This window comes from Netta rufina (assembly GCF_964035555.1).
Source record: "Netta rufina genome assembly, chromosome: 18".
Classification (NCBI taxonomy): Eukaryota; Metazoa; Chordata; class Aves; order Anseriformes; family Anatidae; genus Netta; species Netta rufina.
The window spans coordinates 10,571,397-10,599,370 of NC_140142.1; the positions used below are offsets into that span (position 1 = coordinate 10,571,397).

The following is a 27,974-nucleotide window of genomic DNA, read 5'->3' on the forward strand; positions in this document are numbered from 1 at the left end:
TCCCCAGAGTACACAGGGTTCAGGCTGGTGAACGGCAGCACAGCGTGTGAGGGCAGGGTGGAGGTGGAGGTGCTGGGGACATGGGGCACCCTCTGTGCCTCCCGCTGGGACCTCTCGGACGCCCACGTTCTCTGTCGGCACCTCGGCTGTGGCTTTGCTGAGTCCATTCCTGGAGGAGGGCATTTTGGGAGAGGAACCGGCCCCGTCTGGAGAGACTCGTTCCACTGTGACGGGACTGAAGCCCACCTGGGGCAGTGCCCGGTGACTGCCCTGGGGGCCTCGCCGTGCTCCCAGGAGAACGCTGCTGCTGTCATTTGCTCAGGTGAGTGCTGGGCAGTGCTGCAAAGTCCATTTGTCCCTGGTGTGTGACACGGCCACACAAAGTTTTGGACCCCATTGCAGCACCAGGCTGAATTTCTGCTCTCATCAGGCCCGGCTCGCAACATGTCTGTACGGCTGGTGGGTGGAGAGAGCTGGTGCGACGGGCGCGTGGAGGTCTTCCAGCACGGGACGTGGGGCAGAGTCCTGGATGAGCAGTGGGACATGCAGGAGGCCAGCGTGGTGTGCCGGCAGCTGCAGTGCGGAGAGGCAGAGGCAGCCTACACCCCCGTGAGGGCGGAGCGAGGACCAGGACCTGTGGGGCTGCGTGGGGTGCGGTGTGCAGGGCACGAGGCTAACCTGAGCCTCTGCAACACCTCCCTGCCTCAGAGCCACCCTGCAACAGGAATCATGGAGGACGTGGGGGTCGTGTGCCGGGGTGAGTGGTGCTGCACGTCCCCCAGGTGTGGGGCTGGGAGGGCAGCAAGCCCCTGAGCGTTGGGGTTCTCCCCGCTGCAGGGAGCCGGCGGGTGCGGCTGGTGGACGGGGCCGGGCGCTGTGCCGGGAGAGTGGAGATCTACTACCAGGGGCGCTGGGGCACCGTCTGCGATGACGCCTGGGACCTGGCCGACGCCGCCGTCGTTTGCCGCCAGCTGGGCTGCGGAGGGGCCCTGGAGGCAGCCGGCTCTGCTCGGTTTGGGGAAGGCTCCGGGCAGATCTGGCTGGATGGCGTCAACTGCTCCGGGGCCGAAGCTGCTCTCTGGGACTGCCCTGCCGAGGCCTGGGGGCAGCACGACTGCAGGCACAAGGAGGACGCGGGAGTCATCTGTTCAGGTCTGTGCTGGGAGTGGGGCTGGGAGCTGTGGCCAGTGAGACCAGGGTGAGGGCAGAGCCAGTTAGGGCCAAGGCCTTCAGTGGCTGACAACCAAGGATGTCCCTGGGGCCTTTCCTCCTTCCAGAGTTCATGGCCCTGAGGCTGGAGAACAGCGATGGCTGCTCTGGGCGCCTGCAGGTTTTCTACAACGGGACGTGGGGCAGCGTTTGCTCCAACTCCATGACCACCGAGACGGTGTCACTGGTGTGCAAGGAGCTGGGCTGCGGGAAGGAAGGGGAACTGGAAACACGTTCTAATTATGCCAAGCTGTCTGGCATTGCGTGGCTGGATCGCGTGGAGTGTGGGAAGAGCAACAGCTCCTTCTGGCAGTGTCCCTCTGATCCCTGGCATCCACAGTCGTGTACTGACCTCCGAGAAGAGACCCACATCACCTGCAAAGGTAAAACTGAGCCATCAAGGCACCAGGTCCTGCTCCCCACTGGACATGGTGAAATGCAGAGAAGGAACCCAGAGGTTCCAACTTTCTGCATTAGACCCTGTTGCTGCTAGTGGTACAAAGGTGACTTCAGCTCTCAGAGCCACCCATGTCCACCAGCAGCAGTCAACAGCTGGGCTGCCAGCAGCTCCCTGGGGGATGCAGAGGCAACTCCAGGCAAGGTCTCAGAGGAGACCATGCAGGGCTTTAAGAAGTTGCCCCTCCTGGGACAGCCTCCTGCTGCTCTGTGAACCAGGGACCTTGTGGGGCCGAGCACTCGGGTCCCCCGTGCAGTGATGTGTGGGAGGAATGAATGAGGACCTGCTGCTGCCCTGACCCAGCATGGGGACGTGCAAGCAGAGGTCAGCCCTGCTTTCTTCTGCATGACCCCCAGAGAAGCCCTTTTCAGCCCAACTTCTCTTTCCTTTTGGACATGGACAGAAAGGACGCAGGTGGCTGCATGCCCCAACTCCACCAGCTGCACAGGTAGGGAGCTGCCCCTGCGCGTGCCCCCCTCACCTGGCAGGGCTGTCCCAGCTGTCCTGGTGCCATGGGAGGTCTCTGCCTCCCCAGACAGGGAGAAGATCCGCGCTGTGGGAGGCAAGGATGGCTGCTCGGGCAGAGTGGAGATCTGGCACCGCGGCACCTGGGGGACACTGTGTGACAATGCCTGGGACATGCGGGACGCCGAGGTGGCGTGCAGGCAGCTGGGCTGTGGCCCCGCGGTCTATGCCCTGGGCCAGGCTGCTGCTGGAGAGGGGACGGGCCCCATGTGGCTGATGGAGTGCAGGGGGACGGAGCTGTCTCTGCAGGACTGCTGGGCCCAGCCAGGGGACAGCGGTGCCTGCCAGCATAAGGCAGATGCGGCTGTGCATTGCTCAGGTGAGCAGTGGGGCTGGGAGACATGGCTGGGGGCTTGGCAAGGAGCTGGCTTGGGCGTCTGCCCTGCTGGATACTTGCACAGCCCCAGAGTTTTCACAGTCAAGGAGGTTCCTGCAGAGTGGGGGGGTGGTGGTGGGTGGGGAGCAGCCTCTGTGGGGCTGGATGTCCCAGCACATCCCCTGGGCTGCCTGCACTGTCCTGTGAGCAGCCCAGAGCAGTGGTGCTGGACCCTGTCCTTGCCACCCTGCCCAGCCCCAAAGGAGGGACAATTCAGGTGGCACATGCTGGGGTCATTTGCCAGGGAGGCTGCCTGGTGCCACAGCCCCAGCCTCTCAGCCCAGCTCCTCTGCTCCCCTGCAGCTGCACCCAGGACAGCAACATCCCCCCCACAAGCAGGTAAGCTGTCCTTCCCCTGGGGCTGTGTCTGTCCATGTCCACGCTGTGACCCACAGCCAGGGGAAGGGGCTCCTTGCTGGGCTGTGAGACTCCCAGAAAGCCGAAGCAGCTGGGAGAAGTCTGTGATGGACCCAGCAGGGTGGGAGCTGCCCCATTACCCAGCCCTGTTCCCCCCAGACCCTGCTGCCTTGTGTGGTCAGGAGTGGCATGTCCTGCCCCCAGCCTCTCCCTTGTCTGATGCTGCCCCTGCCATGTTCCTGCCCATGCAGATCCCCCACGGGGCCGTCCAACCACCAGCAGCGATAGAATCTCGGTGCCTGTCATCATCTGCATCATCCTGGGGGCCCTCCTCTGCCTGCTCCTGGCCCTCCTGGCTGGGCAGGTGCGAAGCGCCAGGGCTCGGCGCAGAGGTGGGTCCTTCCCCAGTGGTCCTGGGGGTAGATGCCTCCTGGCAGGGCTGGGGGTGCTGGGGGTGTTGGTGTTCTGGGGCACAGAAACAGAGCCGTGTGCTGCCTCCTGCCCCATGTGCTGCCCCACTGACTGACAGACCATGGGGCACCAAAATCAAGGGGTGGAGAGAGCCCAGAGCCTGAGGCATCAGTTCTGGGGTGAGAAGAGAAATGTGAGAGCTGGGCTGGGTGAGAAGGGGAGGATGCACTGCTGGCAGTGCTCTGGGCAGCACTGGCAGGAGGAGCATGGGGCAGTGGAGTCCATCACCGTTGTATCAGCCACCCCCCAGCAGAGCACGGGTTGTGCTTTTGATGTGTGGGGCAGAGATGGAGCAGCTCCATGGGGAGGAGAAATGGGGAAATTGGTGCAGGGTCTGCACTGGGATGTGACCTGGGGACCAAAGGGGCACAAGGGCTGTCTCCAAAGGGATGGTGCGAGGCTGACTCTGTCCCAGACCATCTCCATGGGGATGCTGCCCTCCCTGGGGATGTGGCTGCAGTGCCAACACAACACAGCGGGGCTGTGCTGTGGGGACAGCCCTGTGCTGGCCTAGGGAATGGGGTGAGGGAGCCCAGTGGGGTCCTCTCTGCCCATCCCCAGACCAGCCCTGCCTCTGTCCCCAGGCTCCGGGAGAGCTGGGGAGCCCTTCGCTGAGGCCGTGTACGAGGAGATCGCTTACAGCCTGGCGTGGGAGAAGCAGCCGAGGTTCAGTCTCTCAGGTGGGTGCAGGTCCCTGTGGAGGCACATCTGCGGGGCCCTTTCTCCCTGTCCCAGACCAGGGCTGTGTCCTGCAGCTCCTGCCCATGGTCCCCAAAATCGCTGGGCTGTGGGGATTTTGGGAGAGCATCCAGGTGCTGAGCCCCAAAAAGGAGCTTCTTCCCCACCGGCTCTGCCCATCCCAGAACGGATAGCCCCTCTTTGCTTGTCCCTGAATCAAGGACTAAGTGAAGGGCTTTCCCAGGGCAGCTGTTGGAGTCCCTCTGAGAATTGTCTCTTTCCAAGGAACTGGTCTCCTCCCCATGCACCCCCAGCTCTGTGGGTGCCCATCCCCAGCAGTGCTGACCACCAGTCAGGGCAGCAGGGCTCATCCCACAGCACCCACTGCAGCTCTCTGCAGCCTCCTTTTCAGAGGGGTCCCTGACCCAGCTGCAGCCCTACCCCAGGCACATGAGGAGGAGGATGGTTTGTGGCCAGACCCAGGTATAAGAGGTGGTGAGGGGAGGAAGGGCTCCATTTCTCCTCCCTGCAGACAGACCAGATGGACAGCAGTGCCACCGAGTATTATCAACAGAGCTGGAAGCATGAAGGCTCTGCTGTGACCCTGACACCAGCAGCATGTCAGCCCTGTGTCCCCACACACCCTCCCATCCTCTGCTCTGCAGGACATCTCTTCTCATTGCCACCACCTTCCCTCTCCTTTCAGATGTCCCTGTCCTGCCCGGAGGTTACCCAGCAGATGGCTATGATGATGCTGGGGAGGTTTCTGACCCTGGGGAGGATCCTGTCCCTGGGCAGGGGGACTGGGAAGTGCCCAGGACACCAGAGGAAGGAGATGGGCGCAGGGATGCAGCCACAGGTGAGAGGGCAATGCAGCACTGCCACTTCCTAGGTGCCAACCCCAGGCGTAGGAGAATCCATGGCATATTGAAAGCCTGACCATCCATGGAGAACCTGTCCTGGGATATTTTGTGGGGGCTTGGAGAATGGGCTGAATGTCTCAGGCTGGTGAGGACGAGGAAGGTGATAAACAGCCCCGAAGGGCACCCCACAGGCCCAACCACAACAGCCTGCCTTGATGCTTACAGGGGGAAGCCTGCGCTCCCGGAGAAGTGCTGGGGTCCCTGGAGCTGAGGGAGACACCTCGTCACCTTTCCTGGGGACCACGGGCTATGACGATGTTGAAGAGGTGTCTCTGGCATGTCCCCATGAGGACACCCAGGATGTGACACCAGAGCCCCATGCACAAGAGTTCCAGAGCCCCAGGCCAGCAGAGCCCAGCCCTGCTGAGCAGCTGGGTGCAGCTGGGAGGGAGGAGAGCTCAGTGCCACTGGGAGAGCCGTGAGTGCCAGGGAATTGTCTGGTCTCCCTTTTCCAGCAGTCAGCAGATGCACATGGGTATTTGCCTTCTTGGTATTCCCCTGTTTTTATGCTGCATGTTGGTATTTGTTCATATTAAAACCCTCTGGGGGCTTTGCCCCAGATCCAGTCTTCCCTGACCATGTTTCTGGACATCTCCCTGAGGCTGATGGAGTGGAGAGGAGCTCAAAGATGCGATGGCTGGGAAGGGACACATCTTAGAGCCAGCAGGATCGGGGTCTGGCTTTGGGGCTGACAGAGCCCCTGGTCCCTGGACACTATTCCTACTGACAGAGACATTTCCGTCCTGACAGCCACAGGCAGTTTCCAGGCAAAGTGGATCTCTGGGAAGTCCCATGAGACACTTCCTTGCAGTGCCCACCTTCTGCTGCCTTGGGCCCCCATGAAGCCCAAGGATGTCTTCCCAGCACCCACAGGCAGGGAAAGATCAGGTAAAAGAGCTGAACAGGGCGATGTCTTGGACCCTTGGGCAGGACTTGGCACCAGCTCCTGCTGGTGGGTCCCCACAGCCTTCCAGCTCTTCCCCAGCAGGCTCCTCTGCTGCAGGCTGGGAGGTGCTTTTGGTAGTGGGATGGTGGGCTGGAACACCTCTTGGAGCATCTATTTAATCCCTTTGGGTCATCTCTCATGGCTGTGTATAGTCTTCTCTGGGTGAAGAACTGGCTGGAGGGCCATGCCCAGCGGGTTGTGGTTAATGGAGTTAAGTCCAGTTGGTGTCCCTTTACAAGTGGCATCGCCCAGGGGTTGGTACTGGGGCCTATCTTGTTTAATACCTTTATTAATGACCTAGATGAGGGGATTGAGTGTACCCTCAGTAAGTTTGCAGATGATGGCCTGAGCAGCCATTCCTGCAGCCCCTGCCCGTGCTGCCCACAGCCCCCAGCTGGTGGTGCTGCTCTGCAGAGCAAGGGGGCTGTGGTGTGTGGAGCCGTGGGGGCACTCTGCAGGGCCGTGCTGGTCAGGCTGGGAAGGCAGAGCCAGCTGGTTGGGGGCACTGCCACTGACTGCCTCCCACACAAGTGTTTCCTTGGCCATGGATAGCTGGCACAGATAGCCGGCCTTCTTGAGAGTCAGAGACTCATGGAATATTCTGAGCTGGAAGGGACCCACAAGGATCATCGAGTCCAACTCACTTCCAATGTCAGGATATGTTTTGGGGTGATTCACTGTATTCAGTCCATGAAATTTCACCAGAGGTATAACAACCAATTCAACAGAGAGCTTTCCCTATGCCTGCTGTGTTCCCTGGAGTAGCAGAGCTCTGCTTTTCCTTTTCCCACCCAGATTTAGCACCTCAGGGTGTCTCCACCTGGGACGTACCCGTGCTCTATGGGCTCCACGTGCTACTGACTCCTGGGCACACACTGTCCCTGCCAAGCGCTTGGGCTCTCCTGACAGCTCCCGCTTTCCTCCAGAAAGATGCCTGCCATTATCCCTCTCACCTACTGTGTACAGAGGCAGGTGAATTCACTGTCTCTGTGGGTGCTGTCCAAGAACAGGGAACAATCACAGGTGCAGCCTGGCAGTGCTGCTGTGGCAGGACCCTTCTCCCCTCCACCTCTGCCATGTGTCCCTGAAGCTCCACCACAGGTCTACAAGGAAGGGTATCAGGCAAGTAAGTCAATGCATGGTCCTTTCTTTTATTGAAATACAAAGAAAGCCTGACCCACAATTTATACAAAGACTTGGAGTCATGTGAGACAGGTACATACAGTGTAGGAAGGTATGAACAATGATATTTCTTTGTGGGAAACACTATGAGGAGTAAAGCAAAGTAAAAAAGAAAAAAATAGAAAAAAAAATAAAAAGATTTCTGGGCCTGTATACAGTTAACATTAAGACCATATGCAGTTTATTCCTTCTGAAAAACATCCAGTCATCACTTTCCATACTACATCCTTGAGCTCCTGATTCCTCATGCTGTAGATGAGGGGGTTCACTGCTGGAGGCACCACCGAGTACAGAGCTGCCAGCAAAAGATTAAGGGAGGAGAAGGACATAGAGGGGGGGTTCAGGTAGGCAAAAAAGGCAGTGCTGAGAAACAGGGAGGCAACAGCCAGGTGAGGGAGGCATGTGGAAAAGGCTCTGTTTCATCTCTGCTGTGAGGGGATCCTCAGCATGGCCCTGAAGATCTGCATGTAAGAAAGCACAAGGAAAACAAAACACCCAAAGGCTAAACACACACTAGGCACAAGAAGCCCAACTTCTCTGAGGTAGGCATTTGAGTAGGAGAGCTTGAGGATCTGGGGAATTTCACAGAAGAAGTGATCCAAGACATTGCCTTGGCAGAGGGGGAAGGAAAAGCTATTGGCAGTGTGCAACACAGCATAGAGAAAGCCACTGCCCCAGGCAGCTGCAGCCATGTACACACGATTTCTGCTGTCCATTATTGTCCCGTAGTTTCAGCTGAGTCAAACCAGGCATCTCATATTTTGTTTGCAGTTCAGAGGCTAGAAGGGGGCTTAGCTGCCTCCCCGTGCCTCACAGAATCCCACTGGAGTTGGGATTCCTCTTGCCTTGGTTCAGGTGGGCACAAACCAGGCAGCATGTAAGCTGCTTGTCTCAGCTCTCAGCACTTTGAATGGAGAAAGAGACCAAGAGGGAGCTGTTCAGAGGCAGACACCAGGTGATATTGGAGATGGGAGAGTGACATCTGAGTGATATTTGAAGTGCCTAATTCTTCTGGGCCATAAACAGAGATTTTATTATTGCATGTACAATATAATATAAATGTAGCCATTGCTCAATAGCAATGAATAAATAAAATAAAAATAAAATAAATAAATAAATAAAAAAAATAAAAAAGAAATAAAAGAAATAAAAGGCATGCTGTGACCTGGTTGCCATCACTGGAACGTGGTGGGACCACTCCCATGACTGGAGTGTTGCAATGACTGGTTATGGGCTCTTCAGAAGAGACAGACAGAACAGAAGGGGTGGTGGTGTGGCTCTCTATATTAGGGAGTGTTTTGATGTTGCAGAACTTCAATCTGGGAATGATATTGTTGGGTACCTATAGGTTAGGGTCAGCGGGAAGGCCAACGAGGCAGGCATCCTAGTGGGGATATCTTATTGACCGCCAAACCAGGATGAGGAGACAGATGAGGCGTTCTACAAGCAGACTTTGACCTGGTCAGGACACTGGTTGGCAGAGTGCCTTGGGAGGCAGTTCTGAAAGGCAGAGGGGTCCAGAAAGATTGAGCACTCTTCAAGAAGGAAATCTTCAAGGCTCAGGAGCAGACTTTCCATCCCCACGTGCCCAAAGATGAGCCAGCATGGAAGAAGACTGGCCTGGCTGAACAGAGAGTTGTGGCTAGAGCTTAGGAAGAAAAAGAGGGTTTAGGACCTTTGGAAAAGAGGGTAGGCCACTCAGGAAGACTATAAGGATGTCATGAGGCTGTGCAGGGATAAAATTAGAAAGGCCAAAGCTCATCTGGAGCTCACTCTCGCTACTGCTGTTAAAGATAACAAAATGTTTTTATACATACAGAAACACAAAAAGGAGGACTAAAGAGAATCTTCATCCTTTACTGGATACAGGAGGAAACTTAGTGACAAGAGATGAAGAAAAGGCTGAGGTGCTTAATACCATCTTTGCCTCAGTCTTTAGCGGCAAGACCAGTTGTTCTCTGGGTACCCATCCCCCTGATTGGTGGAAGGGATGGGGAGCAGAATGTGGCCCTCATATTCCATGAGGACATGGTTGGACACCTGCTACAGCACTTAGATGTACACAAGTCAGTAGGGCTGGATGGGATCCACCTGAGGGATCCCAAACCTCATCCTCCAGTAGAGAGGTGGGCATTGGTCTATTCTCCAACGTGCCCTTTTATAGGACAAGAGGTAATAGGCTAAACTTGTTCCAGAGGAGGTTTAGGTTGGATTTTGATAAACACTTCTTTACGACGAAGGCAGGAGGAGCCTGGCCAGGAGAGATGTAAGATTTGGGGGAAAAAAGAGGAGCTTGGACAGCAGAAGCTAGCTATTTTGAAGAGGTAAGAATATTCAGGAAATGTTGATCCCACCATAAAGCTGACTTGAAGCAGCCATGTGAGGTCCTTACCCTATTTTAACCTCTTAAATTAATACCTAAATCTAAATGCCACTCCACACCCTGACAGGAATCCACTGCTCTAATTTTTGACCACAATATCCCCTGAAGCCAAAATTAGTCCATAACCCCTTTCCATTACCTTTCCTCTCTTGCTCACCCTCATCCCTGCCCTTAACAATACCACTAAAATGCTCTATTTATCCCTAGTCTTCTTGCAGACCTAAACAAAACCCTCAACCAAACAACTTGCCCAGACCCTAACCACAGACCTGACACCACAAGCAGAACACCAAACCCTCCCACTAAACATCTGCTTAATCTCTCACCCAGAAAGGATTGCCATAGTCCCTAATGCCATACATGAACAACTAACTTCCAAAGCCTGTCTTCCTGTGCATTAACCTGCTCACCTTTAACCCTTTTCCTAACCCTTAACATAGGTTCTTGTTCTCTTGGGGCAGGTCAGGAACCATGGGATTGCTGTGCAGTCACATGGCATTCAAAGATGAATGTGAGGGGCCATGGATTTGATCAGCTTGTAGGCCACAAGGAGGAGATGGGTGGGAATGCTCTGATGAGCTCAGCTCTATCTCAGGATCTCCCAAACCAGCAGGAGGAATTGGCCTGTGAAAGGGACTGTGAGGTCACTTCTGTCTCTGCAGTTGATAGGGCAGCAGCAGGAACGTGTCACAGAAAGGGACTGTGAGGTCACTTCTGTCTGAAGCAGCTGACAGGTCACACTTATACTCGGGAACTCTAGTTTTCAGCTGACATCTGCCAGTGGTCCTGGTAGACCAGCAGGAGACACTGGGTTGGCATGCTGACTGTGGGATCCCCTCTGCCCACATACCCAGGAGGACCCAGAGAGAAAGAAGGCCTGAATGTGGGTTGTCCTGTCCCTTCTGTTTGAGTCCATGACTGGACAGCAGCAGGCACAAGGCTTGGGTGTGTCTGCAAAAAAGTCTGTGAGGTCAGCAGCCGGACCATGGCTTGGAAGATCCTGGTGAGGTGACTGCTGTCTGGTTAGTTGACAGACTGCAAGAAGGATGACAGGTTGCGATGCCTACTTCAGGAGTGGTTTCCACACTGATGGAGCTTTCTTTGGTAGTAGGAAAGAGCAGGAGAGAAAAACCTGCCAGAAAGTGCACCTTGGAAGGTTGGCACTGGACATGAAGAGGAAGAAATGTCCCTCAAAGGGTTATGCTGTGGTGCTAGAGGTCACCCAAAGGGTGTCTTTGATCAGCCCATGGCTTTGTGTTTGAAGGAACAGCTGGTGAGGGTTGATGAGACATTGGTGAAACCATGGAAATGCCAGAATGAGAGCAAGGTGGTGAACAGAGATGGGTGTCTGCAGCCTTCAGGGAAATAGGGCAAAGTGTGGGGCAGCACAGGGAAGTCTGGAGAGGACAAAGAGTTGGGCACTGGCAAGAAGAGAAGGCACCAGCAGCCCTGACATTTTTGTCCCCTTCGATAGAGCTTCTGAGGAGATGAGATACAGTCATTGCAAGGGGGCTCATTGCTTTCTTGAGACCCTGTGCAGAGGCAGGGAGGTGTCATACCATTGCTCTTCTCATGACATCACACTGCCCACCACATCCCACAAACCCCCAGAAAGAGCCCTGAGCAAGTCGTGGGGGTGCAGGATCTCCCCACCCAGTAGCTGGAGTCAGGACCTGGCCCTTTTACTTCAGCACAACAAACCCAGACTTTTCTCAGCACAGTGCTTTGCCTATCTGTAATCATGGCCCCCAGTTATCTGCCCTAACAAGTCCCTGAGGAGAATCTCTTGGTAACAGCCCTCAGAGGGGCCCATTAGTACTCCAAGTCATAGAATCATAGAATCATAGAATATCCTGAGTTGGAAGGGACCCTTAAGGATCATCAAGTCCAACTCTTGACACCGCACAGGTCTACCCAAAAGTTCAGACCATGTGCCTAAGTTCACAGTCCAATCTCTCCTTAAATTCAGACAGGCTCGGTGCAGTGACCACTTCCCTGGGGAGCCTGTTCCAGTGTGCAACCACCCTCTCTGTGAAGAACCCCCTCCTGACGTCCAGCCTAAATTTCCCCTGCCTCAGCTTAACCCCGTTCCCGCGGGTCCTGTCACTAGTGTTAATGGAGAAAAGGTCTCCTGCCTCTCGACACCCCCTTACGAGGAAGTTGTAGACTGTGATGAGGTCTCCCCTCAGCCTCCTCTTCTCCAGGCTGAACAGGCCCAGTGACCTCAGCCGTTCCTCGTACGTCTTCCCCTCCAGGCTTTCACCATCTTCATAGCCCTCCTCTGGACACTTTCCAACAGTTTCATGTCCTTTTTATACTGTGGTGCCCAGAACTGCACACAGCACTCGAGGTGAGGCCGCACCAGCGCAGAGTAGAGCGGGACAATCACCTCCCTTGACCTACTAGTGATGCCGTGCTTGATGCACCCCAGGACACGATTGGCCCTCCTGGCTGCCAGGGCACATTGCTGGCTCATATTCAACTTGCTGTCTACCACGACCCCCAGATCCCTCTCTTCTAGGCTGCTCTCCAGCGTCTCATCGCCCAGTCTGTACATGCAGCCAGGGTTTCCCCGTCCCAGGTGCAGGACCCGGCACTTGCTCTTATTGAACTTCATGCGGTTGGTGATCGCCCAGCTCTCCAACCTGTCCAGATCCCTCTGTAAGGCCTTTACGCCCTCATTTGAGTCCACAACTCCTCCAAGTTTGGTGTCATCAGCAAACTTACTCAAAATACCCTCTATTCCTACATCCAGATCGTTTATAAAATTATTGAAAAGTACCGGCCCTAAAATGGAGCCTTGAGGGACCCCACTGGTGACCGTCCGCCAGCCTGACGCAGCCCCATTTACCATAACCCTTTGGGCCCTGCCCGTTAGCCAATTGCTCACCCATCGTATGATGTTTTTATTTAGCTGTATGGTGGACATTTTGTCCAGTAGGATCCTATGGGAAACCGTGTCAAAAGCCTTGCTGAAGTCCAAAAAAATCACATCAGCTGGTTTCCCTTGGTCCACCATACGGGTGATCTTATCATAAAAGGAAATCAGGTTAGTTAGGCAGGACCTACCCTTCACAAACCCATGCTGGCTGGGACCAATGACTGCTTTGTCCCCCAGGTGCGCCTCAATAAGACCGAGAACCAACTTCTCCATGACTTTACCAGGCACTGACGTGAGACTGACAGGCCTGTAATTGCTAGGGTCTTCTTTCTGACCCTTCTTGAAAATCGGCACAACATTTGCCAGCTTCCAGTCTACCGGGACCTCTCCAAATTCCCAGGATCGTTGAAAAATAATTGAAAGGGGTTCCGCGATGACGTCCGCCAGCTCTTTCAGCACCCGGGGATGAATCCCATCCGGACCCATGGACTTGTAGGGATCCAGGTGGAGTAGCAAATCCTGCACACGTTCAGGGTCAGTTGGGAGTTTGTCATCCCCACCGTCCCGGCCCTCCAGCTCAGGACACCCTGGGTCCCGAAGCCCATCATCGGCATTGAAGACAGAGGCAAAGAAGGCGTTAAGCGTCTCTGCTTTGCCTATGTCATTGTCTGTGAGGAGACCTTCCCTATCAAGGAGCGGCCCTATGTATTCTTTAGTTCTCCTTTTTCCATTCACATATCTAAAAAAACCCTTTTTATTTTCTCTCACAGACACAGCCAGCTTCAACTCTAGCTGTGCTTTGGCCACTCGAACTTTCTCCCTACAAACACGAACAGCATCCCTGTATTCTTTCCATGACGCCTGGCCCTCCTTCCAGTAGCGAAACACTCTCTGTTTCCGCCTAATCTCCATTAGAACATTCCTGGTCAGCCACGCCGGCCTCCTTCCCCGCCTGCCTGACTTGCGATATTTTGGAATTGCCTGATTTTGTGCTTCTAGGAGGCATCGCTTAAAGAGTGACCAGCACTGGTGGACATCGAGGCCTTCAAGAGCAGTTTCCCAGGGGACCTTGCTGACTAGTTCCCTCGACAACCCCTTACGAGGAAGTTGTAGACTGTGATGAGGTCTCCCCTCAGCCTCCTCTTCTCCAGGCTGAACAGGCCCAGTGACCTCAGCCGTTCTTCGTACGTCTTCCCCTCCAGGCCTTTCACCATCTTCGTAGCCCTCCTCTGGACACTCTCCAACAGTTTCATGTCCTTTTTATACTGTGGTGCCCAGAACTGCACACAGTACTCGAGGTGAGGCCGCACCAGTGCAGAAGTTTTAAAAGAGAAAGTGCTGGGTCCTGTAGCTGGGATGGGGCAACCCTGGCTATGCTTACAGACTGGGGGACGAGACGCTGGAGAGCAGCCCCACAGAGAGAGATCTGGGGGTTGTGGTTGACAGCAAGCTGAATATGAGCCAGTAGTGTGCCCTGGCAGGCAGGAGAACCAACCGTATCCTGGGGTGCATCAAGCATGGCTTTGCTAGTTGGTTGAGGGAAGTGACTGTCCTGCTCTACTCTGCGCTGATGTGGCCTCTCCTCGAGTACTGTGTGCAGTTCTGGGCACCACAGTACAAAAAGGACATGAAACTATAGAAGAGAGTCCGGAGGAGGGCAATGAAGATGGTGAAGGGCCTAGAGGGGAAGATGTATGAGGAGTGGAAAAGGTCACTTGGACTGTTCAGCCTGGGAAAGAAGAGGCTGACGGGAGACCCCATCGTACTCTACAGCCTCCTCACGAGGGGGAGTGGAGGGGCAGGTGCTGATCTATTCTTTTTAGTGACCAGCAGGACCCGGCACTTGGTCTTCTTAAACTTCATGCAGTTGGTGATCACCCATCTGCCTAATCTGTCCAGATCTCTCTGCAAGGCATTTTCACCCTCAACAGAGTCAACAACTCCTCCCAGTTTAGTATCATAATCAAATTAGCTATAAACACCTTCTAGTCCTACATCCAAATTGTTTATACAAACATTTAATTGAACTGGCCCTAAAACGAAGCCTTCAGGGACCCCACTGGTGACTGGCTGCCAACCTGATGTGGAGCCATTTACCACAACCCTTTGAGTGATACCCATCAGCCAGTTATTCACCCAAGGTATGATATTTTTGTCCAGCTATATGCTGGACATTTTGTCCAGTAGGATCATATGTGAAACTGTGACAAAAGCTTTACTGAAATCCAAAAAGATCACATCAGCTGGTTTCCCTTGATCAATTAGATGGGTGATCTTATCATAAAAGGAAATCATTTTTGTCAAACAGGACCTACCTCTCATGAACCCATGTTGACTGGGACCAATGACTGCATTGTCCCCCAAGCACACTTCAAGAGCTACCAGAACAATCTTCTCCATACTTTTACCAGGCACTGACATGAGACTAACAGGCCTGTAGTTACCAGGGTCTTCTTTCTTGTCCTTCTTGAAACTGGCACGACATTTGCCAACTGGGACCTCTCCACATTCCCAAGACTCTTATAATAATTGAGAGAGGCCCTGTGATAATGTCAGCCAGCTCTCTGAGCACTCTGGGATGAATCCCATCCAGACCCATTGTCGTGGTTTAACCCGGCCAGCAGCTAAACACCACACAGCCATTCGCTCACCCTCTTCCTTCCCTCTCTGGGATGGGGGAGAGAAACGGAAAGTGAAGCCCGTGAGTTGAGATAAAGACAGTTTAATAAGACAAGAAAAATAATAATAACAATAATAATAATAATAACAATGATGATAATAGCACTACTACTAATAATGTGTACAAACAAGTGATGCACAATGCAATTGCTCACCACCTGCTGACCCATGCCCAGCCTAACCCCGAGCAGTCCAGCCCCCTCCCCCAGCTAGCCACCCCTATATGTTGTTTAGCATGACGTCAGATAGTATGGAATACCCCTTTGGCTAGTTCGGGTCACCTGTCCTGGGTCTGTCCCCTCCCAGCTCTTGCTGCACCCCCAGCCTGCCCGTTGGCAGGACAGAGCAAGAAACTGAGATGTCCTTGGCTTAGTATAAGCACTGCTCTGCAACAATTAAAACATCAGGGTGTTATCAGCACTCTTCTCATCCTAAGCCAAGACATAGCATTCTACCAGCTACTAGGAGGAAAATTAACTCTGTCCTAACTGAAACCAGGACACCCATGGACTTGAATGGATCCAGGTGTAGCAGCAAATCACACACACTTTGAGGGTCAGTTGGGTGTTTATCATTCCCACTGTCACGGTTCTCCAGCTCAGGGCACCCAGGGTCCTGAAGCCCATCCTCGGCATTGAAGACAGAGGCAAAGAAGGCATTAAACATCTTTGCTTTTCCTATGTCCTTGTCTGTGAGGTGACCTTCCCCATCAAGTAGAGGATCTATATTTTCTTTGGTCCTCCTTTTTCTATTCAGATATTTAAAAGAAAACTTTTTATTGTCACCCACAGATGTGGCCAGCTTCAACTCTAAGTGGGCTTTGGCCACAGGAATCTTCTCCCTACAAACGCGAACAGCATCCCTGTAGTCCTTCCACTTTGCCTGACCTTGCTTCCAACAGCCATACACTTTCTTTTCATCCCTCTGCTCCAGAATAAGATCCCTGGTCAGCCAAGCTGGCCTTCTTCCCCACCTTCTTGACTATCTGTGTTTTTAGGATGCAGTGTTTAAAGACTGACCAGCACTGATGGATGCCGACACCTTCAAAAGCAGTTTCCCAGGGGACCTTGCTAACTAGTCCTCTGAGCAGCCTGAAGTCTGCTCTCCCCGTATCCAGGGCTGAAGTTTTGGCAGCAGTTTTCCTCCTGTCACAAAAATTTTAAGCTCAACCACTTCATGGTCACTATGACCAAGACAGCCACCAATTCCCACAGCCCCCACAACACTCTCTGTATACTCCAGCAACAGATCTAGGAGGGCACCTTTCCTAGTTGTCTCCCTTAACACTTGCACCAAGAAGTTATCATCGCGGTGCTTTAGGAACCTCCTGGACCTGCTTGTGTCAGCCTTGTGATATTTCCACTTGACATCTGACAAGGTTTTGCACTCCATCACTTAGCTTATCACCGGCGGGCCTTATTTTATCCCTTTCCCCCTTCAACTCTGGTTTAAAGCCCTGTCTATCAGCCCCGCTAACTCCTGGGCAAAAATCCTTCTCCCCCTTTGAGAGGGGCGCATCCCATCTGATGCCAGTAGGCCCAGTGTCACATAGACCTTCCCATGATCAACAAACACCAAGTTCTGCCAGTTGCACTGGTCCCGAAGCCACAAATTAATATGGTGAGTGTGTTTGTCAACACTGATCCCTCCTATCAGAAGGACAGAGGCAAACACAACCTGTGCCCCTGATTCTTTAACCAGTCACCCCAAAGTCCTAAAGTCCCTTTTGATTGCTCTTGGACTTCTCCTTGCTACTTATTACCAGCCTGAAAAAAAAGTAAAGGCTGGTAGTCAGAAAGCTGTACCAGGCGAGTGACTTTCCTGGCAATGCCTTTTACCCAAGCCACAGGGAGGCAGCAGACTTCCCAGTGGGCTGGGTCCAGTCGGCATATCAGACCCTCTGTCTCTTTCAGAAGGAAGTCATAGAATCATAGAATCATAGAATATCCCGAGTTGGAAGGGACCCATAAGGATCATCAAGTTCCACTCCTTGCACCGCACAGGTCTGCCCAGAAGTGTAGACCATGTGACTAAGTGCACAGTCCAATCGCTTTTTAAATTCAGACAGGCTTGGTGCAGTGACTACGCCCCTGGGGAGCCTGTTCCAGTGTGCAACCACCCTCTTGGTGAAGAACCTCTTCCTGCTGTCCTTTCTGGCTCCTGGTGGCTCCCGAGTGGCCTCAGTGCAGGAAAGAGCCTTGCCTGCATCAATGCCCTCTCCGCTACAGAACACATCTGCCCTGGAACCGATCTCCTTATTTGTGATCACAAGTTTGTGATTTCTTTATTCTGGAATGCCTGGTAGAGTTTCTGGGAAGTTTTCAGTAGTATTCTTGTACCAGCTGTACTCCAGGTTCCCTTGGGGAAGAACATTGTTTTGAGAATTACCCCACTCACTGGGTAACCTTGAGAAGCAGGGATTACAAACACCATAAAGGCCTCAAAACACAAGATTGTCATACACTCTGACTGTACAGTCCAGCCCCTTCTCCCCTGAGTCAGAAGGGACCTCTAGAGGTGTCCACTACCATCATCTTCTCTGAGCAGTGATAGCTTTACAGGTAGACGACATTAGCTCTCAGCACCCCCCCCTCCACGCTGCCTTTAACATCTCCCTCCCTTCTCTCAGCCGCCCTTGTCCCCTGCAGGCAGTGCCCCCAGCCCTGCTGTGCTGTGCAGAGGAGCTGCTCCTGGGCAGAGCTGTCTCTCTGCAGTGCTGCCCGCTTGCCAGGAGCTCGCCTTGGTCCCAGGAGCCCGGCCCAGCTTAGCAGCATAGGGAGCTCTTGACACGAGGGAACTCCAGGGAAATGATTTTGAATCAGGCTGAAGCAATCCCTGATGTTCCCTCTCTGAGCTGGGGAGAGACACTTACTTCCAGCAGTGTCATTTCTCCTACTGGAGATTCATCAAAGAATCACCTTGTCTTCTTCCACTTTTAGGCAGGACACCCAGAATGTGACTGGCAGGGATCACATTTTCCCAAGCTGAGGGAAGTGATCACAGGGAGTCAATTGATGCATCTCATTCTGAGTTTGATGTCCTAGGCCTGCAATGGGGCCCAGAACCTTCCTTATCAGCCACAAACCCACACAATTTGGGATTTCTTTCACCTCTGCTCAGATATGCAAAAAATAATATAGGCTAAACTCCCACAGTAATTACAGGAGACAGAGAAGAGCAGTGAGTTGTTCAAATGTAAACACCATTTGACATTTGAGGTGCACAAAGATGTCTGTTTTAGTGGTAATCCTTTAAGTTAGGACTTCAGAGACTGGGAATGTAGGTACTAGAGTTTTGTCAGTGTAGACTGCCTAAAAATGTGGCCTCCATTTGTGCCTTGTCACTCACCTGCGAGCTGTCCCTTGTCATTTAGCTAAATAATATAAACCTCCCCTTTAACATATCTCTCTCCTCCCCAAAATTGGGAGTAGATTAATGGAGAAGTGGTAATTTAGAGACAGTACTTTCTAAAAGGTGTTTGAGAGCTTAGGCACATGAGTGGACTGCCCTACATCTAGTAAATTAGGAAGCTCTATCAATTGCCTTGAGGGTAGAGGGGCCTTACAGAGACATCTTGGTAGATTAGAACATTGGTCAGTCGCCTACAATATAAAATTCAATAAGAACTAATGCCAGATTCTATACATCAGACCATGTATTCCTGAATGTACATATAGACTGAGGGACAAGTGGATGGAGCATAACTCTGAAAAAAAGGGATCTGGGGGCTGTGGTTCATGGTAAGCTCAGGATAAGTTAACAATGTTCCCCGCATGGACCATGGTGGAGTTGATCCTGCGGGAGGGCAGCATAGCTCTTCAGGAGAGCCATCTTTGGCCCCTTCAATATCTGCTTGGAAGAGTCCTTTGGAGTAAGGCCCTGTATTGAAGAGCAGTCCAAGAAAGGTGGTTAATATTCCAGGACCACCCCCTCCAACATCAAGGGCAGTCCAACCCAAGAAAAACAAACTCAGGTAAAAACAGCAAGAGGCCTGCATGGATGAACCAGAAGCTTCTCACCAAACTCCAGCGCAGAAAAGAAGTATAGAGAAGGTGGAAACAAGAACAGATACCCTGAGAGGAATACAGAGGCCTTGTGGGAGCATGTAAGGAAGCATGTAAGCATATCGGAAAACTAAAGCACAACTCCAGTGGAATTAGGACAAGGATGTCTAAGGCAGTAAAAAGAGCTTCTGGAAGTACACAGGTGACAAAAGAAAGGTCCTAGAATATGTGGACCCACTGCTGAATGAGGCCCAGGATCTGTTGATACAGGACAGGGAAAAGACAAGAGGTGTTGAATTCCTTTTTCACGTCAGTCAGTACTGGCAAGACTGCCCTTCAGGAATCCCTAGTCACGAAGAATGGGGAGAGTCTGGAAGGAAGATGTACACTTGGTGGGAGTGGATCAGGTCAGGGCATACTTGACCAAATGGGATATACATATCTATGGGACCTGACGGGATTCACCCATGACAGCAGAGAGAGCTCCCTGATGTCCTTGCGAGGCCACTCTTGGTCATCTTGGATCATTCCTGGTGAGTAGCAGAATGTCCATCCTAGCTCCAAGAAGTATTACTTGCAAAGGCAAATGCCATGTTTCCTAACATTCTCCACACCATCAGTAAAACAAACAAAAAAAAATTAGTGTTGTTTAAATAGCTCAATAAATGCATATCTTTTTATTTATGTCTCAGACTTTTTTTTTTTTTTTTTCCAGACTCATTTAGCCTCAACTTTGCCTTCCAAACAAAGACTTTTGTAGCCTCTTCCGTCTTCTAAGACTCGGTCACATATTAAAGGAAAGATGAAAACAAAACACTCTTCCAGACAGCTGTTGCACTGGGGTTCTCCAGGGATAAGGTGTGTTAGTGCAGAGGGTAAATGTTTTTGAGAGTGTTTAGAAACAGTCATGGAGAGTGTCTACAAAGCATCAAGGGTTTCTGTTTCTCATACTGTACCCCATGCCATGTAGGTTGGAATTGTGCAGGACATGGTGATGGGACACAGCCAGGAGAGCTAACCCAAAGTGTTCAAACTGATGTTCTTCACCATCCAGCAACCCCCTGCAGCCTACCACCTGACTACCAAAAGCATGCCGTGCACACCAAATACACCTGTGAAGAGCAGCTGAGAGAGATGGGATTACCTTGAAGAAAAGAAGACTCCAGGAGATATTATTGTGGTCTTCCAATACATAAATGGGGCCTACCCACATGTGTAATGACTAGACTAGACTAGACTAGACTAGAACAGAGTAGTTTAGTTGGAAGAGACCTTCAAAGATCATCTAGTCCAACTACCTGACCTCTTCAGAACTAAACAAAAGTTACAGCATGTCAATGAGGGCAATGTCCAAATGCTTCTTGAACATTGACAGGCCTAGAACTACAAGCAGGTCTCAAGGAATCCTATTCCAGTGTTTGACCACCCTCACAGTACAGAAATTTTTCCTACTCTCCAATCTGGACCTCCCCTGGTGCATCTATGTGCCATTCCCACACTTTCTCTGATCAGTTCCCAGTGAGAAGAGGTCATCAGCTCCCTCTCCACTTGCCCTCCTAAGACAGTGGCTGAAAGCAATGAGGTCGCTCCTCAGCCTTCTTTTCTCCACACTAGACAACCCAAGTTTCTTCAGCCTCTCGTCATTGGACATTCCCTTTTACTAGTATTCCCTGTTTTCCCTTGGTTTCCCAACTGACAAGATTCCTGGTCAGATAACCTCGCTGGAAAAAGCATTTTCTCTCTCTCCCATGCTCTCACCAGTCAGTGTGACTGACCAGGTCTGGCTCCCTTCACTGCCTCCTTTATCACCTGTTGGTTAGGTTTGTGCCCCAGATGTGTTGTGCTTTATCCCCAGGAGGTAGCCAAGCACCACACAGCCACTCTCTCCCTCCTCTCTCTTAACAGAACAGGGAGAGAAAGATTGGAGAAATATCTGGAGAAACTCTATCAGGGAGTGTAATGATAGGACAAGGGGCAGTGCTTTTAAGCTAGAAAAGAGTAGATTTAGATCAGATATAAAGAAGAAACTCTTCACGCAGTGGGTGGTGAGACACTGGAAGAGGTTGCCCAGAGAAGTGGTGGATGCCTCTCTCCTGGTAGAGTCCAATGTCTGGTTGGATGAAAGCTGGAGCAAACTGGTCTAGAGGGAAGTGACTCTGCCCATTTAAGAGTGACTGGAACTAGACCTTAAGGTCCCTTCCAACCCCAAACATCCTATGATTCCATGAGCTTGCTGGCCAACAACTGGTTGTGTAGTCTGTGTAGACAGAGGGATTTCATTTGCTGTGAAAAAGATTCCTTCTCCTCAATGTTAACAAGTGCTTGGAAGAAACAGAATACAGCTCTCAGTCAATTTGTGGGTGCCCTAACTAATAAAAGGACAGGAAAAATGATTCCCATAATGAACTCTTATTTTGATTTAGGAGAAAAAATATAACTGGAAGTAGGTGTCCCTCTCTAGCTGACAGAAGGAAGAGCAGTGATTACATCAGTTTGATTCAAAGTTGTTTCCCCTGGAGGCCCAGGGACTTGTCAAGAGCTCCCTGTGCTGTTGAGCTGGGCTGGGCTCCTGGGCACAAGGGGAGCTCCTGGCAAGCGGGCAGCACTGAAGAGAGACAGCTCTGCCCAGGAGCAGCTCCTCTGCACAGCACAGCAGGGCTGGGGGCACTGCCTGCAGGGGACAAGGGCAGCTGAGAGAAGGGAGGGAGATGTTAAAGTCAATGTGGAGGGGGGATGCTGAGAGCTGACTGCGAGAGAAATCTTCACAGCCCTGAACAGGGTAAGTCTGTGGCTGCAGGGCAACACAGCTGTTGTTCCTGGTGCCACCTGCAGATTTGCTGGCACACCCCACAGCACATGGGATCTTTCTGGAGGACACCTAAGAGTTCCTAAGATAGGAGAAGAACAAGTTCCAGAGCAGGGACTACCTGCCAAAGCTGTCAGAGGGACAGGACATGAGGGTTCCTTCCCGCAAGGCTGGCTGCAGGCTGTGCAGCCGGGGTACAGGCAGGGGTGTCCAGGGCTGTGGTGCAGAGCAGGGTCCCTGCTGTGCCCCAGGGGCTGTGTGCCAGGGCAGGGTCTCTGCCGCCTGCCAGCCTCAGCACTCAGCCTGCCTGGGGAACTGCCCAGGACACTGCGGGGAGAAGCTGCAATTGGAAGGAGCCCCCTGAAACACGCAGGACAGGGCAGGGTCCTGCTGGTGCCCAGAGCCTGCTGCCTGGGGCAGGCTGCTAAGAGGTCCACAGCACCCCCAGGACATCTTTGGGGGAAATTCTTAATGGGGAGCACCAACGCCTGCACTATCTAAATGAAAGGCACTCTCAGGAGTCTATGTTTCTGTTTTGCTGCCATGAAGGACAGTAAGGAGAATGGTAATGGATCAGTCCCTGATATTTTTACTATATACAGCAGGGTAGTACTGACACTTCCGAAGCCCACAGAGGACACAGAGGATTAACCTGATAATTATTGTATCCCTAGGGAAAAATAAAATAAAAATAAAAACTAAATATTTTACAAGCCGTAGCATGTATTCTTCACAGGGAAAAGACAGTGATTCTTGCTGAGAAGGTTTCAGGGAAATTTGTTTTAGGTTTTGCTCAGAAAACACTATCTAAAATTCCTCTTTAAATTTCTCAATGGACAGACTAACACAGCCAAAGCCAGCAAATGTCCAACAGCAGCTTCCCCACAGAGTTCCTCCTCCTGCCATTTGCAGACACACGCCAGCTGCAGCTCCTGCACTTCGCGCTCTTCCTGGGCATCTACCTGGCTGCCCTCCTGGGCAACGGCCTCATCCTCACCGCCATAGCCTGCAACCACCGCCTCCACACCCCCATGTACTTCTTCCTCCTCAACCTCTCTCTCATCGACCTAGGCACTATTACCACCACTGTTCCCAAAGCCATGGCTAATTGCCTGTGGGATACCAGGACCATTCCGTATTTGGGTTGTGCTACCCAGGTCTTTATGTTTGTTGCATTTGTTCCAGCAGAGTTTTATCTTCTCACCATCATGGCTTATGACCGCTACATTGCCATCTGCAAACCCCTGCACTACAGGACAATAATGGACAGCAGAACTTGTGTCAACATGGCAGCAGCTGCCTGGGGCAGTGGTTTTCTCAATGTTGTGCTGCACACTGCCAATACCTTTTCCCTTCCCCTCTGCCAAGGCAATGTCTTGGACCAGTTCTTCTGTGAAATTCCCCAGATCCTCAAGCTATTCTGCTCAGATGCCTACCTCCAGGAAATTGGACTTATTGTGGTTACTGCATGTTCACTTCTGGGGTGTTTTATTTTTATTGTGCTGTCCTATGTGCCGATCTTCAGGGCTGTGCTGAGGATCCCCTCACAGCAGGGCAGGCACAAAGCTTTTTCCACATGCCTCCCTCACCTGGTCATGGTCTTCCTGTACATCAGCACCGGCACATTTTCCTACCTGAAGCCCCCGTCCATGTCCTCCTCATTCCTGAATCTTTTGTTGGCAGTCCTGTACTCAGTGGTGCCTCCAGCAGTGAACCCCCTCATCTACAGCATGAGGAACCAGGAACTCAAGGATGCAGTGTGGAAAGTTACGTCTGAGTGTTTTTCTGAAGCAATAAAATGTCTGTCTTCTGCATATCGCTGATAATGAAACTCACTAAAGACCAAGATATTTTTGTTTTGTTTCGTTTTTCTCTTCTTTTTACATTGCTAGAGCCCTGCAACATGAGGCAATGGGAAGGGGTCGGGAAAATTATTAGTTATTCAACCAGTGAAATTTCGTAGACTAGATTGAGTGAATCACCCCAAATCATCTCCTGACATTGGAGATGTGTTTGACTCGATGATCCTTGTGGGTCCTTTCCATCTCAGGCTATTCCATGAGTCTCTGACTGTCAAGAAGGCTGGCTATCTGTTGGCACCCCACTGACCTCCACTTCTCCATTTGCTGCTTTGGGACCAGCACAGTCTGGGCTCTTCTGCTGGGCTGGGCTTGGGAGAGGAGATGGAGGTGTGGAAAGCTGGGGAGGGTCTGGGCTGGGCTTGCGTCCTGGAAGCGACAAGGGGGAACCACAGAGCAGTCTGGACTGTGTCCTTGTTCACTGGGTACGGATATGACCAATGCTACTCATCAGGACTTTCACAGCAACTTCTTCTCTGCAGAGTTCTCAACATTTTCTTAAAATATATATTCAGTTCTTGTTTCACTATTCCACACAGAGGTGACCATTTCCTTCAGGATGCCCAGGAGTTGCTAAAGGCTGCATGAAGAACCATGACTTTGGATGTGTGGACAACCTTTTGAAGCGTGAGCTGGTTGGCAGGCAGAATACCTGAGGGATGGTGCAGGGCATCACCTGCACCTGGTGCTCCTGGGTGTGCTGGAAAGAGGCATCCTGAGCACAACAGCTTCTTGTAGCCCTGTGGATGCTGGCTGTGAGGTCACTTCTGTCCCAGCCCCTGGCTGGCCAATAGCAGGGAGGCAGAACCTCTGAGGTCCTAAAGGCCATCAGAAAGCTGCCCCCAACAGGGTGACACATTTGGGGAGGCCAGGGGAAAGCTGGGAGAATAAAGGTGGGAGACCAGGGGAAGAGAAGATTGACTTCGCTAACATTAAGGAAAGATTTGGAAGAGGGAAAAATGGTTCTCATAAGGGTGCTGATACTGCAAAACATTCATGTTAGTCAATATTTCAAATTTGTACTCTGAGAACCTAGTCCTACCTTAAATGCTGTGCCTCAGCCTGAAAGGAATCCACTGTTCTAATCTCCAACATCAGATCATACCTCAAACTCAAACTCCAAACACATTTGCTGTTACCATTGGTCTTTACATATTGTTCATCCAAATCCCAGGCCCTTAATTCCTATCACTATATTGCCAGTTTTAATACCTGCCCTCATCCCAGAACAAAGCGGATAATAAAACCCTGACCAAAAATCTAGCCCATACCCTAAACACTGACTTGTTACCCAAAGCAGAACACCAAAGCTCTAAGACTCTGCTGAATCCCTAAAACTGCAAGGCAAGACCTAATCCCTAGACCCGAACCTGAAAACCTAACCCCTAAATCCCTGCACTCTGATCATGTAATCAAATTGGTTTGGCCCCATGAGGCTGACGTGGATCTGGTCAGGGCATAGGGATCAAGGAGGACATGGGTGGGGATGCTCTGCTGAGGTTAGCTGTGCCTCAGGATCTCAGGAGGCAGCAGGAGGCCCATGGCTGTGCAGGTGGGTGTCAGGGCACTTGTGCCTGATGGCCTGATAGGCCCTCTTCAAGTACATGGCTGGTCTATGAGGGTGTCATTTTAGACGCCATAAGGAACTGAGGAGCTGCTGACATGCAGCTAGTGTAAATTTTTATTTCAACGTCCTGCCCTAGTACCTAACAGAGCTTGCGCATAGGTTTGTCCAATCTCTTGAGAAATTGAAAGGCCATCTGGATATGTATGGCCTTGGAGGATGACAAGGACTTTTCCTTTGTCTTGTTAGGTGCTGGGCATCAAGGAGGGTGCCAGCTTTGTATGTTCCTATAGGGTGTCAATTGTGCCTTAGAAACTCTCTCTCCTGTAGGAAGCATTTACCTTTGGTGGGGACTGTGAAATCACTTCTGCCTCTGGAGCTGATAGGCCAGCAGCAGGAGCATAGCTGGGCCAGGGACTGGGAAGTCTCATCTTTCTGAAGTAGCTGCCAGGTCAACCTTTCCCTTCTGGCTGGCGGATGGTCCATCAGGCTCTCATCTCCCAGCGTCTCTCACAGGCCAGCAGAAAGCACCTGGCTGGCATGGTGCTTGCGTGATGCCCTCTGCCCAAATTCCTGAAAGGCCCATGCAGAACCTGCCTTGGCTGTGGGTTTTCAAGTGTCTTGTGCCTGAGTACATGAGCAGAGAGCAGCAGGTATGTGGCTTGGTTGTGTCTATCTAAGGAGGTGAAAGTCCATCAGGAAGGCCACATAGTCTGGAAGATCATGGTGAGGTTCCTTGTGTCTGGTCAGCTGACAGGCCATGGGAATGTTGATGAGTGTGGATCCCTGTGTGAAGGATGGTTTCTGAGATGTTGGAACTTTCCTTGCTCATGGGAAACAGCATGGAAGAGGAAACCTGACTCAAAGTGAAGCTTTGATGGTGGGAGGTGGACATGAGAAGGAAGATACTTTAGTGGAGGGGATGTGTTATAGTGTCAGAGGTATCCTGGATGAAATCCATTCTCAGTCCATGGGTTTGTGTTTCAGGCACAGCTGGACAGGGTACAGACATCAATGAATGCACAGAAATTCCTATGTGAGTGCCAGGTGGGAAAGCCAGATGAATGTTTGCAGCCTGCAGGGAAACAGAGACAGGTGTTGAACAGTATAGGATAGCCAGCAGTGGAGAAGGACAAGGGCACTGACAAGGCAAAGCTTAGCCAAGAAAACCAAGGTCTTGTCCTTGGCTATGGCAGGTCTCTTCCACCAAGGCCTAGGAGGAGATGTGGTTCACTAACATGACAATACAACTGGGGCTCCTCTCCTTTTTGTACCTCCTGACAGAGGCCTGGAGGTGTCACACCTCTGTCTTTCACTTGGCACTGCATACCACATCCCACTGTCTGAGGAAGTGCCCGGAGCTCCTTTGTGAGAGACAGAAGCTCTCTGCCCAGGGCTGGCAGCAGGCCTTGGCCTTTCTGCTTGATGAAACAAACCCAGCACTTTCTCAGCCTCAGAGCCACCTGCACAGGGCCTTGGCCTACCTGTAATCATGGCCTCCGGTTGCCTGCTCTAAGGAGTCCATGGAGCTTTGTCAGAAATGGCCCTCATTGGAACCAATCAATGCTTTCAAGAACTTCATGTTTGGCTTCTGTCTTTGGCTGTCATCATGATATTCATCATGACATTTCATCAGTCTGTTCTCAGAAGCTGAAGTCGATAGACTTAGCAGCAACTACACCTTGGGACTTATTAAGACACAGAAAGGCCTAAGAGTCTCTTAAAGGGGTCTGGACAGGTAGGAGAAGTTGGACACTGTAGAGACAACCTTGCTCCTCACCTCCCCAGCTCACACCATTTCTCTCATTGATCCCCTAGGACGTGCATCACTTCTGACATCAGATTTCTCCACTCAAGTCTGCAGTTGCACCTTGTAGTTCCCTTGTCCCAAATCCCTCCTAGTTTCCTTAGAATGTCCTATAATATACAAAGAACCTACAAAGGTTCTGGTTTTCTCAGTGCCAGCTGGCAGCATCCTTCCTCAGCGCAGAGGAGAACTGAAACACAGGGCTGCTTTAGCCCACCAGAGATCACAGTTTTACAGTGGTCTGATTCTCAGCTTTCAGCAAACACAACCCACACAGATCCTTGCTCCATGAACACTTTGATTGATGAGGATATTTCTCTGGAGTTTCACAGAGAGACATAACTTTTCTGAAGCCTGTAGCTCATCAGCTGAGATTTCTTCCAGATGAGAAAGCCAGGTGTGAGACAAGAAGAGGAAAGGAGCTTCTCTTAACCCCCACCATGGGCAATAGCCCAAGTGCAACATATATAACCAAGTTGCCAAAGTACTGAGCTGCTGCAGCCCACTGGGGACTCCTTGGAAAAGGAATTAGATGTGAAGAGAGGGGTCCAGCTGGAGAAGAGATACCATGCAGATGAGAGTCTGTGAATAAAACTAGGTGAGATAATCCGGATATTGGTTTCTGGGGCCATTTCTGATGCCTTTGGTTATCTGAAAATTCTGCATGGATCAGAAAATATGACATAGGCCTTTAAGGTGACTGTCCCCCAATAACACTTGCTGCAGGAGATAGAAAAGACATGGACTGGGACAGCTTCTGTTCTCTTCTCTGCTGGGTGCTTGCAAAACAGTGTTCCCCTTCCTTGACCATCTCCACCAGAATGAGGAGTTCATGTATCAGGCTTGGATGTGAACCCCGTGCACCTA

The 27,974-nt window shown here is 51.7% G+C and overlaps 2 protein-coding genes across 2 annotated transcripts in view; one reads left to right on the top strand and one right to left on the bottom strand.

Annotated features, from left to right (window-relative positions):
* The window catches only part of LOC311216638 (antigen WC1.1-like), a gene marked incomplete at both ends in the record, with an annotated part of 65,171 nt that extends 59,517 nt beyond the window's left edge, over positions 1–5,654 (top strand). Inside the window, 9 exons of the mRNA XM_084298168.1 lie at positions 8–322; positions 431–757; positions 838–1,152; positions 1,278–1,592; positions 2,070–2,510; positions 3,176–3,316; positions 3,980–4,075; positions 4,780–4,932; positions 5,557–5,654. Of these exons, the coding sequence (XP_084154294.1) occupies positions 8–322; positions 431–757; positions 838–1,152; positions 1,278–1,592; positions 2,070–2,510; positions 3,176–3,316; positions 3,980–4,075; positions 4,780–4,932; positions 5,557–5,654 (2,201 nt within the window). The remainder of the gene's footprint in view (positions 1–7; positions 323–430; positions 758–837; positions 1,153–1,277; positions 1,593–2,069; positions 2,511–3,175; positions 3,317–3,979; positions 4,076–4,779; positions 4,933–5,556) is intronic.
* The window catches only part of LOC311216457 (antigen WC1.1-like), a gene marked incomplete at both ends in the record, with an annotated part of 568,360 nt that overhangs the window by 360,523 nt on the left and 179,863 nt on the right, over positions 1–27,974 (bottom strand). The gene's annotated exons all lie outside the window — the stretch shown is intronic.